Source organism: Phascolarctos cinereus, unplaced genomic scaffold (assembly GCF_003287225.1).
Source record: "Phascolarctos cinereus isolate Bilbo 61053 unplaced genomic scaffold, phaCin_HiC Scaffold_4;HRSCAF=312, whole genome shotgun sequence".
NCBI lineage: Eukaryota > Metazoa > Chordata > Mammalia > Diprotodontia > Phascolarctidae > Phascolarctos > Phascolarctos cinereus.
This window is the reverse complement of record NW_027555847.1, coordinates 270,586,891-270,608,149: the sequence shown is the minus strand read 5'-3', so window position 1 is coordinate 270,608,149 and position 21,259 is coordinate 270,586,891. Positions and strand designations below refer to the sequence as shown.

General features: G+C 38.0%; 1 protein-coding gene across 3 annotated transcripts in view; it reads right to left on the bottom strand.

Annotated features, from left to right (window-relative positions):
- FOCAD (focadhesin) overlaps positions 1–21,259 on the bottom strand; it is a 381,816-nt gene that overhangs the window by 201,427 nt on the left and 159,130 nt on the right. For all 3 annotated transcript variants that reach the window (XM_078153058.1, XM_020973967.2, XM_020973969.1), the window contains exons 13-15: positions 19,789–19,890; positions 19,178–19,308; positions 15,689–15,815 (exon numbers count right to left, since the gene is read on the bottom strand). In XM_078153058.1, the coding sequence (XP_078009184.1) occupies positions 15,689–15,815; positions 19,178–19,308; positions 19,789–19,890 (360 nt within the window). The remainder of the gene's footprint in view (positions 1–15,688; positions 15,816–19,177; positions 19,309–19,788; positions 19,891–21,259) is intronic.

Here is a 21,259-nt window from a genome sequence, read left to right as displayed (position 1 = left end):
CCTTGAAGAAGAGAAAGTCAACTTTCCCAAAAAATTACTTATTTTTAGTTTTCAACATTCATTTTCACAAGATTTTGAGTTCCAAATTTTCTCCTATTCTCTTCCCGCCCCCCACCCCAGACAGCGTGCATTCTGAATATCCCTTCCTCCGATCTGACCTCTCTTCTATCATACCCGCCCCTTCTCTTATCCCGTTTCCCTTCTATTTTCCTGTATGGCAGAATAGATTTCTATAATCCATTGCCTGTATATCTTATTTCCCAGCTGCATGTAAAAACAATTTTTGACATTTGTTTTTAAAGCTTTGGGTTCCAAATTCTCTCCCTTCCTCCCTCTCCACCCACCCTCATTGAGATGGCAAGCAATCTGATATAGGTTATACATGTGCAGTAATGCAAAACATTTCCACAGTAGTCATGTCTTCCTTTTTACCAAAGTAAGAATCTATCATCTGACTTTTTTGTGCTGTTTGCTCATGAGCCCAGTCAATTATTTGACTTTTAAAATCTTTGTTAAGGTAGGGGTCTGCTTCCAGTGTGGAGAATGTACTGTCTCAAACTTTGGGGGTTTTGTGCAGCTGTTTTCAGAGCTATTTCTAGGGATCTGTAAGTTTTCAGTTTTCCCAAAGTGGTATGATCAAAGGTGAGGTGTTTACCCCTTTCCTGGCCTGTGCTCTGGTCTGTGAGTGACCACAAGCACTCTTTTCTGCCTTGGAACTATGAGGAGGATTCTTTGTTCACTGCCACTACAAGCTACAATCATGCCAATGCTCCTCCTTGCCCCAGGACCACATCCAAGCCCGGGCAAAGCAAGAGAATCCTGCCTCGGTGCCAACAAAGAGATCCCTGCAAGCCCCCTCTGATCAGCCACTCGATCCCCTCCACTGTCTGTGGGCCAAGAGCTCCGGAAGCAGCCACAGCCCCAGGCCTACGCAGGGACTGGGGCTGTACCAGGACCTGGGATGGACTGAGTTCTTCTCTCACCACAGTGACAGACCTGGGTTAAGAAGTCTGGAAACTGCCACAGCTGCCCATGATGATTCAGTCCCCTGAGGGGGGCTGCTCCAGGTTCACTGAGGCCCTGTCTTTGTGAGGCCCATGCTGAACTGTGCTCCTCTCCCCGCCTGGTGTGACAGACTTTTCCTGCAGGTCGTCCTGGGCTGGAAATTTGTTTCACTCTTTTTGTGGGTTCTATTGCTCTAGAATTTGTTTAGAGCCATTTTTTGCAGGTATCTGGAGGGGTTTGGGGGAGAGCTCAAGCAGGTCACTGCTTTCACTCCCCCACCTTGGCTCCACCTCAGAAACCCAATTCTGTAAGAAGTTTTAGGAAAAACTGGATGGATTAGTGCAGGTTTTATGAAAGAAGGCACTCTAGAACTAGACCTTAAAGGAAGTTTAAAAAAAAATTCAAGAACAGAAGAAAGTGGGGAGGTCCAGTAGAAGCACTAGAGACATATATGGCAAAAGCATAGGGACATTACAGGATAAGATGAGAATGAAGAGCAGCACCTATTTTGGTCTAGCTAGAACACAGAGCATTTGTAAAGGAGAAAATTATGAAATAATGCCAAAAAGATCAGCATAGAAAAGACTGTGGGGGCCTTGGATGACAATATCAGTAACTTGCATTTGATTCAGCAGGCAACGGGGAGCTGCAGAATATTTTTTGAGGGGGAAAAAAAAAGAGTGACACAATCCTAGTGTTGCATTAGGAAGATTATTAAGGCAATAGTATGAAGGATGGATTGGAGACAGAAAAGAATACAGATCAAGAACACCAGTCAGGAGGCTACTAATATAATGATCCCATGAAACTATTCCCCAACTTGAGCCCAAGGGAGATGGCCACCCTAGGATCAAGGTAGTCTAGTGACCATACTTCTAAAACTACAGTTAGCAAACCCCTACCTGTGCATTTACCTTTAATGGTCAGCCAAAGGACACAATTAAATCAAAGAAAAGATATTTGATGAGATGCACTGTAAGACCACTAGCAAAACACCTCAGCCCTATATAGCTGGGGGCACAACTTCCCACAAATACATACAGCATCAATGGGAAAAGTGGGCACAAAGACAGAGTATACTAGTAGAGAGGCACACACATGTGGCCACAACAAGTCATGCCTCTAACACTTTTAGGACACCAATGTCTTTCTCATAGGGTTCTCACACTGCTCTCTCTGAGCATAGCATCTCTGCTGGGAATTTCAAACTTGTGGGATCTTTGTGCCTCCTTCCTAAATCGTTATCCCTCTCCAGGGCACACTAATAACTCATGACCATAAAACTTTTTTCTCTACCATGCTACAGAAAACTCTTCAACTTAAATCACTCTACCCCTAGATTACATGCCACATTGGAAGCTTTCTCCACATGTGAAGTCTAACCTCGTGAGGGACTGGTTTATCCCAGAATCTCCAAGATAAGGAGCAGGCCCAGGACAACTGTGTTTTTATTCCTCTCTAAGTACACTGATGCCTCATCTACACAGGACTTTCTCCATTATGCCCCAACAGTGTGTATCCCACCCCTCCTCAGCTCTTTTTAATGTGCTGTCTTCCCCCATCACAATGTAAGCCACTTGAGGGCATGTCTTTCTTTCTGTTTGTATTTGAATGCCCGTGCTTGGCACACAGTAAAATGACTGCTCTTCATTCACAGTATCTCCTGTTAGGAAAGCAGCACTAGTAGAAGATGCCATCACTGACTGGACTCTGGGGTAGGAGGGTAATGGTGACAAGTGAGAGAAAATTCCCAACAAAAGTCAAGAGTGAGCTCCTTCAAAGGCCATACTTATCCATAGCAGGTTATGCTCTCAATTGCTAAAGTCTACATTCCTCAGACCTACCTCCTGCCTCAACACTCTCTATTTACATCAAGTTTGACTGAAGAATTTTTTCATCACTAGTAAGAGATAAATAAGTGTTGATACATCTTTGTACTTTAGTTAAGATAGTAACACCTTACTGTCTCTGTTATATATTCCTAAATATTCAAATTGATGATGACCCTAAAACCTTGACTTCTCAAGTATAGTCATGTCCTCTATATAACTGAATGGTCACCTACTAGGCCTTACAATTTCTGGCAGGAGCATTATGTCTAAGATCTTAAATTGTAAAATTACACTGTCCAATCACAACCCTATATCCTTCTACCAACCCCCTTGTTCTCACAAAATATATTCTTCTTCTTTAAGACTTCCAGGCCCTGGGGAGAACCAAGATGGCAGAGTAAAGGCAGGGATCTGCCTGAGCTCTCCCCCAACCTCCAGCTACCTTTAAAAAATGACTCTAAACAAAATATAGAGCAGGAGAACCCAAAAAAGGACAGAGTGAAATAAATTTCCAGCCCAAGATAACTTAGAAGGTCGACAGGAAAGGTCTGTTGCACCAGCATGACAGAGGAGCACAGTCCAGCATAGACCACACCAGCATAGACTGGGCCCCAGCAAACCTCAGAGCAGACCTCAGGGGACTGAATCAGTGGCAGCAGTAGTGGTTTCCAGACTTCTCAGCCCACAGACTCCAAGGACAACTCAGAAGGTCAGCAGGAAGGGGCTACTCCACCTGGGTGGGAGTAGAGTGCAGTCCAGTGCAGGACACATAAGCACAGTCCCCCCAGCAAAACAGAAGCAGGCCTTGGGAGTGACTGAGTCAGCAGTGGCAGTGGCTGCTTCCAGAGTGCTCAGCCCAGACAGTAAGGGGGTCAAACAACTGGTCAGAAGGAGATTACAGTGGTCTTTTTGGTAGCACTAAGGAAGGACTCTGTTGCTGTGATACTCAGATCCAGGTTGCACTCCTGAATGGCAGACCCAGGGCAAGAAGGAGCACTAACATAGCAGAGCTTGCAGCCACAGTAGAGGGGGAATCCTCTTCACAGTTCCAGAACAGAAAAGAGTGCTTGTGGTCTCTCACAGACCACAGCACAGACCAGGAGAGTAGTAAACATCTCTTTTGAGATGATACCACTTGGAAGAACCAAAAACTTACAGGTCTCTAGAAGTATCTCTGAAAACTGCTGCACAAAATCCCTGAAGCTTGGGACAGTGCACCCTCCACCTTGGAAGCAGAGCCCTACTTTAACAAAGAGTTAAAAGTCAAATAATAAGCTGGGGAAATGAGCAAACAATGGAAAAAAAATTACGACTACAGAAAGTTATTATGGTGACAAAGAAGATCAAAACATTCACTCAGAAGAAGACAACAAAGTCAAAGCTCCTAAATTCAAAGCCTCCAAGAAAAATATGAATGGTCTCAGGTTGTTGCAGTCTGGGGATGCTGGGAACCCCGAAATACAAGGGTACAGGGTGGGAGTCTGCCTTGAAACATTTCAACCACTCAAGCTTCCTTTCAGTCAAAGTAGTGACTTTATTATAACACCAACAGAAGTGGGCCAGACTCCTAGTAAGCCAATACAAGGGGGCTACATTCTAAGAATCTGCGCATTTAATGAGAGTAAGATGGATATTTTTATACAGAAAGACTGTGGAAAGATCTAGATGGGATTAAGGAGTGGCAAGTAGCCTTGGGTGGGCCAGGTGCAGATAACTGAGGGAGTTATGTAGCCTGAGAGCCAAAGGGCAGTTAAAAGATTATTGACTAGGATTGGACAGGTGCCTCTGGCAAACACCAGAGATCCGGGTTTAAAGGCTCTAGGGTCCAAATCCCAAAGACATGGTCTTTTCCTTTTAGGGCTCCAGATTCCATCCTCATTAAGGCCATGGAAGAGCTCAAAGAGGGTCTGAAAATTTTTTTTGAAAAAAATAAGAAAGGTAGAAGAGAAATTGGGAAGAGAAATGAGAGTGATGGAAGTGATGGAAGAAAATCATGAAAAATCAAGAAAATCATGAAAAACAAGTCAACAGCTTGCTAAAGGAGACCCAAAAAAAATACTGAAGAAAATAACACCTTAAAAAAGAGACTAGGCCAAATGGTAAAAAGAGGTCCAAAAAGCCAATGAGGAGAAAAATGTCTTAAAAAGCAGAACTGGCCAAATGGAAAAGGAGGTCCAAAAGCTTCCTGGAGAAAATAATTACCTAAAAATTAGAATGGAGCGAATGGAAGCTAATGACTTTATGAGAAATCAAGAAACACTAAAACAAAACCAAAAGAATGAAAAAAATAGAAGACAATGTAAAATATCTTATTACAAAAAACAACTGACCTGGAAAATAGATCCAGGAGAGATAATTTAAAAATGACTGGACTATCAGAAAGCTATGATCAAAAAAAAGAGCCTAAACATCATCTTTCCAGAAACTACCAAGGAAGACTGCCCTGATATTCTAGAACCAGAGGGTAAAACAGAAATTAAAGAATCTACCAATCACCTCCAAAAAAGAGATCCCAAAAGAAAAGCTCCCAAGAAAATTATAGCCAAATTTCAGAGTTCCCAGGTCAAGGAGAAAATATTGCAAACAGTCAGAAAAAAACAATTCAAGTACGGTGGAGCCAGAGTCAAGATAACACAAGATTTAGCAGCTTCTACATTAAAGGCTTGAGATATGATACCGTGGAATGCAAAGGAACTAGGATTACAACCAAGAATCACCTACCCAGCAAAACCAAGTAGAATCCTTCAGGGGAAAATGTAGACATTAAATGAGATAAAGGACTTTCAAGCATTCTTAATGAAAAGAGCAGAGTATCAGGGTACTTAGAAGGAGTACATATAGACAGAAGTCACAGGTGTGAGTTAAATATGAAGGCATGATATCTAAAAAGTAAAATTAGGGGTTGAGAGAGGAATGTACTGGGAGAAAGAGAAAGGGAGAGGTATAATGGGGTAAATTATTTCACATAAAAGAGGCAAGAAAAAGCTTTTACAGTGGAGGGGAAGAAGAGGGAAGTGAAGGGGAGTGAATGAACCTTACTCTCATCAGAATTGACTAAAAGACAGAATAACATACACACAAAATTGGGTTTAGAAACTATCTTACCCTACAGAAAAGTAGAAGGGAAAGACGATGAGAGAAACAGGGGTAGGGGTAAGAAGCAGATTGCAGGAGGGGGTAATCAGAAGCAAAACACTTTTGAGGAGGCACAGGGTGAAAGAAGAGAGAGAAAAGAACAAACGGGGGGAGAGGAGCAGAATAGGACAGAGGGAAATACAGTTCTTGTGGTTTTTCCCTTTCCTTCTGATTCTTTCTTCACAAGATAACTACTGTGGAACTATATCTAATAGGATTGAACATGGACAGCCTATATCAGATTGCTTGCCGTCTTGGAGAGGGGGGAGAGGAGGGAGGGAGAAAAAAAATTTGGAACTCAAAATCTTATAAAAGTGAATGTTGAAAACTATCTCTATATGTAATTGAAAAAAAATACTATTAAATGGAAAAAAAAATTCTAATTCTTACTCACCATCCCCACTCCAACTCCATTTGCTTTCATACCGAGCCCTGATCCCATAGTTGGTTGGCTATTTTCGTGTTTTACTAGCCTCTACACTTAAAATCCTTTGCCATTCTGGACCTACAAATCCTCATCTACAGAAATCATCCACCATTCAATTACTCCATTTGTGATCCAAGGTTCCTGAGTATCTCTGAAGAAAATCACAGTATCAATGATATTTCATCAATTAAAAAATGAGATGATCTAACTGGGAGCTGGGCTCCCAATAATACCTGGTAAGTTTTCTGCTGTCCTCCAAATAGCTGCCTACCCCTTTTTTCCCACAAGGAATGTTTCAATCCTTGCTTTATCTCTTCTGACTCGAAATTGCCTCCCAAACCCCCACACAGCTGATAACCTAGTTTCCTAGGTCAATGAAGAGATCAGGACTAACAGATATTCTTGGCCACAGGCTTCTATCCCTCAAAACTTCACACCATTACCCTCCTCTTTACTCCTTCTCTAGGACTGTATAGGAATTATCCCTTCTAAGAGTGATGGCTAAAGTTTAATCTTTCTGCTTATACATATAACTCCATCCATTCTCACTTTCTCTAGCACTTTGTTTCAGCAGCCATGTCCTCACTCTTATGCATCGTTTCTCATTCCCATCTGCCAAAAGTCTTCTCATGATCTTTTTTAGGTCTGTCTAACTATCCCTTATCTATCACTCACTGCCAAAGTCCTTTACCAACAAAATTTCACTCCCATTACTTTACTGAAACTGTTTTATACAAGACAGCCAATAAGCCCCAAATCAATATACATAAATAATGGTAATTTTTTTCAGTCTATATCTACTTTTATCTCTGAAGTTTTTGCCATTCTTCACTAAATTATTGTATTCTCTAGGTTATGCTTTCTCTTCCCTTCAAAAAGAATATACCTTCCTAGTTCGCTCACTTGTCTGATTGATTTTTCTGTCTTTTTTTGTTCTTTCCTAATCTCTTAAAATGTGCATTCCCCAAGGGTCTGTCTTTATCATTCTTGTCTCTTCATATGTTCTCAAATGGCAATATTATAAGTCTCACAGCTTCATCTACCATCTCTAATCAGATATCTCCTAAATCTCTAGTTTTGACTTCTACTCCAGACACATTTCTCCAGCTACTTACAGGAAAAATCTACCTGTATGTCCTACCAGGAGTACAAAATTGCACTTAGTCACCATTACCTGCTCCTCTTCCCAACTTGGCTATTTCTGTCACTGTATCCGCCATATTCTATCTCCTATGTTTATAAGCTGAACACAATCTGTCAGTCACCTCCAAATGAGTTACACAATCATCCAAAAAAGTGGCATTTCTGCAGATTCCATCTCTACAACATCTCTCACATCAATCCATTTTTCTCTATTTCCAATGCCAGCAAACTAGTATAAGTTCTGAATTACTGTTTCCACCCTATTGCATCATCCAGTCAATCCTTTTTGACAATGTCTGAAAAAATCTTTATTTGAATAAATCTGGTAATGAATTTGATAAATCTTATCACTCACTCAAACATTTTCACTGGCTCCCTTTAAGCTTGGTGAGTAAAATTCAAACTCTCTTTTCCCACCAGCCAAGGCTCCTGATATCTGACAGCACCCTATATTGCCAGGATTATCTCATATTACTTTTTCCCTGATTTTTTTTTTACGACATTGTAGTTAAACTAGACCCTCTGATAAGCTATCCCTACCCTTTTGCTTATGCTGCTATTATGCTAAAAATTCACTCTCTCACTACCTTTACCTAAGTTCAAGTCTTTTTAAAAATATTTTTAATTGGGGCAACTAGGTGGCACAGTGGATAGAGCATTGGCCCTGGATTCTGGAGGACCCGACCTCAGACACATAACAACACCAGGGGTGTGAACCTGGGCAAGGCACCTAACCCCACTGCCTAGCCAAAAAAAAATATCTATATTTCTATATATAGAGAGAGAGATAGATATTTTTTTTAATTGTCTTGGATTACACTACAATCTTTCTGAATACTCCTCTTATTTCCCTTATAACAAGACTTTAAGCAAAACCCAAATGATAAAGTTGTCTTATCTCTTATTATATATACCATTCCTAGCATACCTTAAAAACTGCAAATATAATCATAAAACTTTCATTTGCACATTGTTTAAAAATGCAAGAACATGCAAAACATGCACATCCTATCTTTAGTAATGGAGACTCAAAATCACCCTATTCTCCATGACCCTCCAACTGCTTTTTTGTGTACTTAGCTGAATCTTGCTGCCACTATTGCTGCTTTCAACTCCATGATTGTCATTAGTGTATTTTGTTATTTGAGTTCTGCTTTCTTCATTCTGTACCACTTTATATAAATTCTATACTTCTTTGAATTGTTCGCATTTGTCATTTTTAGAGCACAATAATACCATGTGATATTTATATGCCATAATTTATTTAACCAAGCCCCAAACACTAAATACACAGCAAAAAACTAGAAGCAAGCAATTACAAATACAGTAATTAATAATATTTTGGTACAGATATATGTTTGTTAACAGTATTGCTTAATTTTATTAATATCTCATCTTTTGAAGGTTTGTTATTTTATGCTGATTTAGTGTGTTAATTTGTTTAATTTCTAATTTTTAAACTGTAAATTCAATTTATTAATCTTCTCTCTCATTAACACAACATTCAGAGATATAAACTGGCTCCTGAATTGCTTAAACTCAAACCCATAAATATTTATATGTTGCATTAATGTTGTCATTACATTTAATATAACTCACATTGTTTGCATAATTTGGTCTTTGACCTAAGCAATTTTAGTATTTCATATTTCAGGTTTCTATTTAGCTTTGTATCTATTGATCACATATGTTTTTATTAATATTTATAGTGCTATGGGTCCAGAATTGAACAGGGAAAGGATAACAAGCTATATTGCTTGATTCTTATAACAGCCCTAAGCTTTTCTAAAAGAAATGTCTAGCTCTTTAATATCAATATTTTTTCCAGTGACAATACATAGCTACAAGTCTATATTCTCTGAAGAAGTGAAATTGATGATCATTCAAAGAGCAATAGACAAAAACATGGTGAACATTAGCAGGCTGCAACACACAACCAATGAGAAACTGATATAAAGGATACTGGGAATATGGCTGACCAACAACAACAACAACAAAAGATAACTGCTTGATAGTTCATGTGCTCACTGGCAGACACACAGTGTCAAGAGAAAGGGTGCCGAGCAGTTTCAGTAAACTCTAGTAAAGAAGTTTTCATAAGTATGGTGTTACTGTGCTCTGTACCCTGAAAGGAGACTGATCATTGAATGCTGCAGTATATGTCTATAAAAGCGGTATTTACATTTTCTGAATTTCAGAATCGACATTCGTTATGCTCTAGGGTATGGTTGCTTGTATAAACAAAAGTTAACATTAACATAATGATATAAAGCTGGTATGAATAATTCTTAATAAAAACTGTATTCCAAACTATTTTAGTTCTTATCATACACTTAAATTCAATTTATTCAGCATTCTATTGGAGCTCTTTGTTTTTCTTAATCTAAAATTTGCTGCATTACTTTACTAGAGGCGGCTTAAGTCTCCTTTTCAGATATTACTGTTTTTCTGTTTATAGCTTTTTAAATAAAGTTCAAGTAACTTCTTTCCCTAAAATGCTGTTAGGTAAGTATACATTTAATACTGATGTTTTTTCAATGACACTGTTATTTAGTATATGCTTAGATTTATATGGAAATCTCTTAATGGTTTCCAATTTGATTCCAATTTTTTCCATCATCACCTGCACAACTCATGATCTTCTAGATTCTGGTGAAACACAATAAATTTTATTCTATCCACTTATTTTAAATATTTGTGTCTATGTCTTCAGTGTGCTTCCCTTAGATAAGATCCTGCAAAACAGAATTTTCAATCTGTTCCACAAAGATTTCTTCTTTTTATAGGAAAATTAAAATCCATTTATATTCTTAATATACATTATAATATCCATATTATATTCATAAGTATTGCACTTAATTTCTTTTATTGAAGTTGTTCTAGCAGAACTTTGATGACCACTTTTTAGGAAGTCACAAAGGGGATGTTTAGTCAGGTACAGGTTAGACTATGTGGTTGCTGAGTATTATATTATTCTGAGTATTCTGAGCATATATGCATAAGCTCATATTACATAACTTACCTTATGAGCAAAGATTATACTAATACTAATCTAATATCAATCCTCTCACATCCACACATACCCCAATGTAGGTGGCTAGTTTATATAGTTTATATATCAAGAATACCTGATTCAAAATCTATTTCAGATGCACTTATTACGTGACTGTGGCCAACTTACATAACCTGTCTGAGCCTCAGTTTCTTCATCTGTACAATAAGGATAAGTAGTGAGCACCTACTTCACAACATTGTGAGGATCAAATGATATAACTATTGCTTTACAAACATAAAAAAGCTACATAACAGCTAGATATTATTATTATTGATTTTTCACTGAAATTTTCAAATTATATAATTTCTTTTTCAAAATTTTCTAATTCTGGCCTCTGCACTATATGAAAAAAGTATTGTTCTGGGATTATCTTCACTCCCTCCTTTTTCTCCCCCACCCTTTTTCTTCATTTATGATACGGGTAATCAAGTATCCCTTGTATCCCTCTTATATTAGTAACTGTATAAAAAATTTAATCAACATAAAATATTCACCAATCCTGCACACCTCCTTTTCAACTCTTGGTCTATCTTTCTGACCACCTGTACTATCTTAAATATTTATATTTTTGGACAAGTTCTATGGAATACTCATTTAGATGCATGTTGAAATCTAGGCAATAGACACATTTCATCCATTTTGGCATTCCTATGTGGATGGAAAGGCCAAACTCTTTTGCATGATTACAGATCTCTTTCTCATGCACAAACAGGTGCATCTGGATTCCTTTTGGGGAATTGCAAAGTACTTGTATTGGCCTCAACCCTCTGATAATAGCAAAGCTCATCTTTTCAACACAAACATTTTATCAGTGTTGCCATACGCCAGTGAAATTTGAAATACCATTCCCTCTGAAGCATTAAAGATGGGTATCACACAAAACACAGTAAATGAACAATAATAACTGACAATAAATGATAGGCACCAATATCTAACCATTAAGGAACCAAGAAAGAACAGGAGTAAAGGATGTCATCAAGGAATTGTATGACAGAAAGAAAAGATGGGACATTGGGGTACAGGGAAGACAGAAAGAGAGCACCCAGATAGATGGACAAAATGTTCCACTGGTACTCTCGTGATATCAGGAGGAAATTGGGAAGAACTCCAGAACTCTGGGAAGGTACTATGTGGCTAACTTCTGGGAGTACATGGAAAGAGTTACAAAGGTAATCAGGCCTGGATGGGTTGCTAATGATGGACCCCTAAAAGGCCCTGGACTTTCCCACAAGACCCAGGTCCCAGGCATTTGCCTGAGGCTCATCTCAGTATAATCCTTTCAACTGTCCTTGCATTGTGGCTTTGACCGTGCTCCAATCTCCAACTCTCTTTTACCTGTAACCTAGCCCAGCTCTTCATTGCCTGTTACCTCTGGATCAGCCATGGCTACTTCCCACTCTTAATTCCATCTAGACCCCTTCTCTGTTACCTTCCAGTCTCCCCAGACTACTTGGCAACTCTTAGATCATATCCAGACATTCCCAGAGTCTTTCTGAATAAAAGGTCCATCTTGCCTCCATTAAAGTGATCAGATTCTTAAAATGTGGCCATTCGTACAGATTCTTAAAATTCTGCCCACCTCAAACCGTGTTTTAATAAACCTTGTCTGACTGAAACAAGGCTTGAGTTGAATTCTTTTGAGGCAGGACCTGTATCTTTTGGCCTTGGGATTCCCAACACCCCTAGACTGCAGCATAGATCTGTATCTATGGAAGTAATTCTTAAACTCAAAAGATTACATATCTATTTGAGGTATCAAATATTTATAAATGTTCTATTTTTTAATGGAAATTTATCCGCACTAGTTTAAGCTTATTTATATCCTTTAATTATTATTGAAAATAATGTTTTCAACTTTTATCCAACCAATATCTCCCTTTATAAAGTTTACACTTTGTTTGTTAAGCTAGACAGATTTGTATATTTGTTAATCTAGCCAAAACTACCATTACATTGCTCTCACTATAAGTTGATGACAATGGGGTAGTATTGAGTGATGATATTTAGTCATATCAATACGTCTATTATCTTCTTGTCCACTCCCAAAGTGGTTACCCTGAGATGACCAAAATAATAATCCAGCACTTCTGAAACTGTGGGTCATGACCACAGCCACAGTTTAAAAAGCACTGAAAAGGTCAGGAATGTAAAAAGTTTAAGAAACCCTAATCTAAACAACTTATTATTAAACTGCTATCCTTGAACAAAATTTTCACTGAGTACATTCATAACTTTAAAGTTTACTTAAGAGTTTACCTAGCAGTTCTACACAGTTGATTTGCAAGTCCAAGAATTTTTGTGAAGTCTTAAAAGACTATCTTTTGTCATGGTCCATTCCAGCATTATCTACAATTCTTCACTTTTGGACTAAAAAGCCTGTACAATTACATGATATTTATCTTCTTGGCTGACTGCAAAATCAATTCTATGTCACTGTCAAACAGCACAACTTATAAGAACATGCCTGTTAGAGATGAAACTCATGTTCATAACTCTTGATATCTCGTGGATTTCTCTCACTCTTTCCATAACTGTAGAAAATTTTGTCCTTTGAGTTCCTGAAATACAGTGCTCAGATTCTCTTTTTTCACTTTTCCTTCTCAGGGAGGGTAATAACTTTTGAATTAGCTTTCTAAGTTCCGTACTCTTAATAACTCCAGTTACTGGTAAGGTCATTAGAGGCAGCAAGATACAGTGGAACTGGAGGACTAATTAGAATCCAGACTTGCTCTAATTATTTGTGTGAGGCAACAAGGTATTTGACTTCCACAGACTTCAGCTTCCTCTCGTACTAGACAACCTCCAAGGACTTGTTAAACTCTAAATCCATGAACTGATCGTCAGATTTTCTTCCAGTTACATAATGATAGTTTTAGCTTCTATTTTATATTTTTCTGCTAATTTGTCTTGAAGCTGATCAATTTTATCTCTCAGTAAATACAGGCTGTATTAAAATTATGCACAAAAATATCAAGTTAAGTTGTATCATACTTTTTTAATTTTTTCACTCCTGTCAGTTCCTTCCCATTGGCACCAAATTAAAATTTCCTTTAGTGTAAACCATGATAATAATTCTTGCAATGAACAGCTTCATTTTTAGAAGCACTGCTGATGATAATTCATTGGTATTTCCTCTAATGTCACCACTTCAGACTTTTATTGCATAATACTTATTTGTATTATTGTAGCTTTTTTTCTTCTTTTCTTTTTACGTGAAGTGATTTTCTTATGAGATATTTTGGAGTAATTTTTTGTCTTTTTGTCATTATTTACTGTATTTGCAGCCTTATTTTCAGGGGAATATTGGAGAACTGGACCCTTCTGATCTAGCATTCATCTTCTTGCTCTGAGACCCTATCCTTTAAATGCCACCTCCTCCATACAGTTTCCTAGGCTTCCCTCTACTCCATAACAACACTCCTTCTTAAACTTCACTCAACTCTGTAATTCAAAGTACTTCAAAGATCTATAATTTCTTCAAAGTATATACTAGTATATACTCCTTCATGTTTACTCTACTCAAATGTATATAATTCTTAATCAATGTAGATAGCAATCCCTCTGTGCTTCAGTAGTTTTTATGAATTCTAACTGAAAAAAAAATTACCCAATGAGGTTCCACAAATTTAATGAGCCTCAAATTAGCCTCAAATCTATCACCTCAACTGATGGAAACATAGTCCATCACTAGTCCATATTTAAAATTCTTCCAACTCAGGCTTTCCATCTACTAACTTTGCAGCCACAGCCACTGAAAATCTCAAGTCACCTGACAACTCTGTGAGGAAACAGAATAAGGCTTTGAGGGAAAAGATCTTATCTAAAATTTGGCTCTCCTCCAACATTCATGTTGAAAGAATGAAGGTGATTATTTTACAAAATTCCCATTAAACTCTATTGATGATGGCAAAGTCATCCACTATTTTAATCAGTCATGTAACTGAGGAAAAACATCAGGATTTCAGTGACTTTTTCAGGGTACTCAAGCTGGATGATCACTTCCAAAAGTCAATAAAGATCTTCTCAGAGTATTAAATGCTTTTGTAAAATCAATGTATAAAATTTATGTGGTTTGGTTGTGACTTTCTGCATTCAGGGAGAGACTGTGCTGGCCATCTGTAGCACCTGGAAGAGCCCTGCAGAGGTTTCCAGCAACAAAACTTTAGAATCCGATTTAAAATCCTAGGTCTAACAGTGACTCATGTCTCCCATCACATCTCTAGAAGAGCACAGATACTCTGCTTATCTTCAAGGAATTAACAATTTTTCCTGGATGTAAAACTGATCCTGGTTCAGTCCACATTTCCCTTCCACTGATCACTAATGCCTATGCTAGGATTAACCAGTATCTGAAGTGAATTCATTAAAAGTACTCTCAACAAAAGTTTCCATTGTAACCTTACAAAAAGAACACGGAAAGAAGAAGGAAGGAACAACAGAACAAGAGGATGTAGTCCGTCGTTATCTTTGGATCTGATGCCTAGTCTTCCATCGAGGGCCAGCAGAATCTGGAAACTTGAAGAAAAGCCACATCAACAGGCAGCACAGATTAAGGGCTTTACTTGGAGTCAGGAAGGTTTAAATCCCACTGCCAACTCTTACTAGCTATGGCAGGAGGTGTCACTTAAACTCTCCAAAACCTCATTGTTACCTCTATTCTGTAGGGAAAATCATACCTGAAAGAATCTATCTTGTAAGACTGTTATAAGGCAAAAATGAAATCATACAAGAGTCTCTGAAAAACTTAAATCATGAAATGATCATTAATAAATGATCCCTTTTTCTCTATTGTGTACTAAAAAGTCATTGCGAAGTGGGTTTGTTCACCTTTCTGAAAGGGTAACCTAAGAAACACCTCTCTAGGGGGCAACTAGGCAGCACAGTGGATAGAGTGCTAGCCCAGGAGTCAGGAGGACCTGAGTTCAAATCCAGCCTCAGAAACATGACACTCACTAGCTGTGTAACCCTGGGCAAGTCACTGAACCCCAACTGCTTCACAAAAAAAAAAAGAAAGAAAGAAAGAAAGAAAGATTTCTCTGCCCAAGTACTCTATTCTACAAAGTTCCCCAAAACAACTCAAAAGAAGCCTACCTCGGCTTGACAGAGTGCATGAAGACCTTGCAATACTAAGGCTGCTGGAGTAGCTTGATCGGGCTTTGTGCATTCATTCAACACCTGTGAAATGGCTGCCAACATATCTGCCCCATGCTGATATGGTCTATTGAAAAATCATGGGAAAAAGAAAAAAGGAAAATGAATCAGTGTTAATACTCACATGCCTTCTGCATATAATGACAAGCATTAATGCTGCAAAGACTGCTTCATCACATCTGTGCTTAATCCACTTTGCCTTTCCTAAAAATTGGCACAGACTCCTCTTCTATTAACATCTTACCTGCTTCCATCCTAATTTTTCACACTGGTTTTGGCTGTGAAAATATTTTACAAAAAAGAAAAGGCAATTTTAGACTCCAATTAACTCAGACAAAAGTCTAGGACGAGAGAGGAAGATGGGACCAGAGTAGGTAAAGCTATGCCTCTTTTACCTGGGGTTATACTTTTTCAATTAAGGCCAACTTCCTGTTTTGGGGGGTAGTAGAGCATCTAGAGGAAGACAAAATAGTCGTGAGATCTTACAGCATACATCACTGCCAGGTCCTACTTCTGTCTTAGAGGAATTTGAAAACATTCATGATGGCAGACTATTAAATTATAGAATTATAATTAGTTTTAAATAGTATCTAATTTATTCTCCCCACACACACACATATTTTTAACAGCACAGGAAAGAAAATAAGCTGTTGAAAAATGGAATGTCACTAAGTGTAATTTTGTTATGTGAGGGAAGGGGGAAGGAATGTCAACCACTCTTACTTTATTTAGTTATAGAGAAGAGAAGTCATCTCCCTGATTCCTCCATGTCTAGTTTTTAAAAGCACAGAATATCAGTAACAATTCCAGGCCATTTTCTTTTTAGTTATCAGCCACAAACAATTCCTTCCCTGATAAAATCCCCATAATTACAGATAATTAAATAATAAGACATTAAGGTAGAGTGAGTAAAATAATTTGTGACTACAGTCTAATACATCAGTTTCAAGGCTCTGAACTTAGAAAAAATAAGGATGATCATGTTTTGCATTTTGTGTTCTGCAAACAACATTTGTATGCAGAAAAATTATCTAAGAGTTGTAAAATGAATATTAATTGGGTCTTACAGTTAGCCACAAACCAAAAAAAAAAAGTCAGGTTCAAATTACAAAGTGAAAGTAACCTCCTCAGATTTTCTTGCAAGTACCTAAACAATTCCTCCTCCTCCTCAGACAATACCAAAATACTGTTAAGCATGTTGGCAGATGTGATTGCAAAATCACTGTCAATGATCTTGAAAAGATTGAAGACAATAAATAATAGGATTAAAGAAAGACATCTGTCCCAAATTTTCAAAAGAGAAAAGAACTGAGTCAGCAAATTATGGTCACTTAGCTTGACTGATTTCTGGCAAAATTCTAGGACTTATTTTGGTAGGAGTATAGTTAGTATCTGCCACAATCTATTTTTTTTAAATATGGTTACACTATCAAGGGAATAACAGAAATTTTGTTTACCAAAATTTTAACAAAGCTTTAGACAAAGTCTCATGTTATTTTTTGGGACAAGATCAATAAATGTAGGGTTAGATAATAGTAAAATTTAGGTATATTTGGAACTGGTTGAATGAGTGGACCCAAAATGCAGTCATGAATGGTTCTGTTAGCATGGAAGGAGATCTCTAGCGGAACGTCCCGATATGTTTGTTTGGCTATATATTACTTACAGCACAGATGGCAAGAGAGATGACATGCCATTTTGGGAAGAAAGCTGGACTTGAAGTAAAGAGAGATATGGGGCTCAAGTCAAACTTGGAAATGTATTAGTTCTGTGACCACAGGCAAGCCACTTAACTTGAGCTTATTTGTATATTTACAAAATGGAGATAATATCTCTGATAACTACTTTGTCAGGGTTCTTTGAAAGGATTAAATGAAATAATTTCCATAAAGTACTTTGCAAATGGTAAAGTACTAGATAAATATCAGTAGGTTAGGTGGTGTTATTGTTTTTGTTTTTGGCAGTGGGGAGGAGAGAGGGAGACAGAGAAAGGGTGGGTGCTAAGACCCTCCACCTAATTTCATTAGGGTAGGGCACTCCCCAGTAAGGAAACTCCTTCTACCAATAGAGATCAGCAAGTGTTCTGAGAAAATTATTTCTCTACCTGGGGCATTGATAAGTAACTTGCCAATGTCACACAGCCAGGATATGTCAGAGGCAGGACTGGAGATGAGGTCATCCTAACTACAAGGTCAGTTTTTTATTCACTCTAACACACTGCCCCATATTTTAATTACTATGAATACATGCTTGTCCAATGTGCAGACGATACCAGGAGGCGTAACTAACAAACGGGTGGCAGAGTTGGGATGGAAAAAGATCTTGCCTTAGAATGTTGGACTGAAATAAAAAAGGGGAAATTTAAAAGGAATAAATGTAAAGGCTTAATAGTTGAGGTGGAAAAAACAAACCTAATTAAGTAGTACAAAGTGGGAAAGGGATGGCTAGATAGCAATTCACCTGAAAAATATCTGGGGGGGGGGAGTGAGGGGGAGAAGAGTTTAGGGTAATGTACGCTCAAAGACTCAACAACAATAGCTAAGCAAAAAAAAACCTAATGTGATCTTTGCATTAAGGGAGGCCTCACATCCAGGACTGGGAAGGTATGATCCCTGTGGTCAGATCACACTTGAAGCAGTACTATGCTTAGTTCTGGGTGCCATATTTTAGGAAGGATATTAATGAACTGGATAGTGTTTAGACAAAGGTGACCAGAACGGTGAACAATCTCAAGATCATGCTATAAAAGGACTGGCTAAAAGAAGTAAGAGATTATATTGTAGATAGCACACAATAAGAATAATATGTTACATACTATATAGTAATATAGATGACATAATATATATAAATATATTTAATCTATAAATGGGAAGATTTAGGAGACATGCGACAGTTGGCTTAAGCTCTTGGAACCACTGTCATGGAGAAGTAGGAAAAAGGAGAGGAACAGAAATAGGAGGCAGATTTAGGTTCAATATAAGGCTAAACATCCTAATAATTCGATCTATGAGCAGAATAGGCACCTGAGGAAATAGTGGGCTCCCTCTCCACCCCACCCCCCAGAAGTCTTAATCACAGGTCACTTGACAGATGTCATCCAAGGGATGTTGTGTTGTATTAAATCACAGATTCTTGTAATCCTTTGGGCGTCAGGTAAAGCCTATGGACCCCTTTGGAGAATAACTTTTTAAATGCATAAAATGAAATATATAGGATTTCCAAAGGAAACCAATTATATTGAAAGACAGTTCTCAAAGTATTTTTTTTAAAAGCTCATAAAACCCAGGTTAAGAACCTCTGTACTAAGTGATCTCTGTCCACTTCAACTCTCAGATTTCATGATTCTAGGATTCCTAGCACCAAGAATCTAAAATCCAAACTCTATATGCTTGTATAAGTATACACACTTGTATGGACACTGCATATTACCTTTGTCTACATATATCCCTGATGGAGGCTGCTTTGGCAATCAGTTTCTCCCACTGGGTCTCTTTGCCCACAGATAAAGATGGCACATCTGACAATGCCATAGACCGCTGCAGTTCAGGGTACACACGATCCTAGGAAGAATTAAATTTATTAGAAAGAGTTATTTTCCAAATCAGATTATAATTATTATTATAAAACTTCATGGTGTTATAAAATGCCTAATCTTCATCTCTTCATCTTGTCCCAAAAAATAACGTGAGACTTTGCCCAAAACATGGCTAAAATTTTGGTAAATGAAATTTCTAGCATTGCCTCTCTCCTGGATACTCTCTCTTCTCTGGGTCTTCACGACCCTATTCTGTCCTGGCTCTTGTCCTAATTGTCTAATAGATTTTTCTAAGTTTCCTTTACCAGAGCATAGCAGAATGTATGGCCCCTGAGGGCAGAAACTGTTCTGTTTTTGTCTCTATATTCCCAAATCCTAGGACAGCACCTGGCAGGATCAAGAAATTTAATAGATTTTTTTAATGGAAGATGAATTATAATTTACATTGACAAAACATTCCACTTCTGAAACAAAAGACTTTCACAGCAGTTTATCTGGAGCTCACCTGTTTCTCCCACAAAGATGTCATTAGGCGTAAAGTGACAGCTCTAAATTGGGGAGTATTTCCCAGAACCTGGATTACTCGCAGTATTTGGGCAACACAAACCTGTAAAATATGGCAGCAGTTTAAGGGACTGTTCTCAGATTGATTACTTTAAAGTAACCATCACACAATAAAGGACTTTAACGTTTGCAAGGTGCTTTATAAATATTATATCCTTCTAAAATGCTAGACGTTATTATTTTATAATTATAAATGATAATATAATTTAATATTTTGTATTACATGTTTTATTATGTATTTTGATATTATAATATTATGTAAATATATAATATTATCTCAGTTGATAGAGAACTATGCCTGGAATCAGAAAGACCTGAGTTCATTCAACCTCAGACACTCACCAGCTATGTGACCCTAGCTGTGTCACTTAATCTATGTTTGCTTTAATTCACCGGAGAAGGATGTACTCCACTATCTTTGCAAAGAAAAACCCACATTGGGGAAGGACATTGGTGGGGGCTAGGGGTAGGGGTGTTCAGACATGAATGAATAACAACACTCATCATTTCCTTATTATACCCCAGATGTTGTCATTTTTATAATTTTCTAGATGAGGAAACTAAGGCAGAGCAGAGGTTAAGTGACTTGCCCAAGGTCACACAGCTAATAAGCGTCTGAGGCTGAATTTGAACTCAGATCTTCCTGATTCCAAGTTCAGTACTATATCTACAATGCTACCTAGCTGCTTAATATTAACTTTAAGAATGTAACTGAATGAAGACTGCAGCCCATAGGCCTCTGAATATCTGCTTAAGGGTTAGGTGAATGCAAGGAAACCAACCATCAGGTTTGATGAATCATCTTGTGTTTACATTTGCCATGGCAAAGCTTGAGATCAATCTCTACTCCACCACCGGATTCAGAGTGTGCAAACCTCAGTTTTAAATTCTCACTCTGCCCCTTATTAGCTGCGCAGCCTTGGTCACATCATTTCACCATTCTGTGCCTCGGTCTCCTCAACTAGAAAATGAAAGGGCTGAACTACAGGATCTGTGCTACTTTTCATCTGTGATTCTCATGAACCACTGGCCACCTGTACAATCACAGGAGCGGAGATTTAGAGCTCCCAGGGAAGTGAGAAACCATCGAGGCCGACTCCCTCATTTCATAGAGGAGGAAAATGAGGCCGAGAGAGGTTCGGTGATTTGCCCAGGGTCACAGAACTAGTAAGTATATAAGACAGGACATGAATTCAGCTCTGGCTCTTCCTGCCTCCAAGCCCAGCGCTCTATTCACTCTGCTACCCAGATGCTTCTAAGCCATCTTAACCTAACAAGATAAACAATGCTCAGTACTCTGAAGAATTTGTTAGATTTGTTCATGATAGAAAATTGGTTTCAAAATGTTGTTTCCTTTATTAAAAACAAAATTCCCAAAACAGTGAAAGATTTTTTAGAAAAGGTAATTCTGT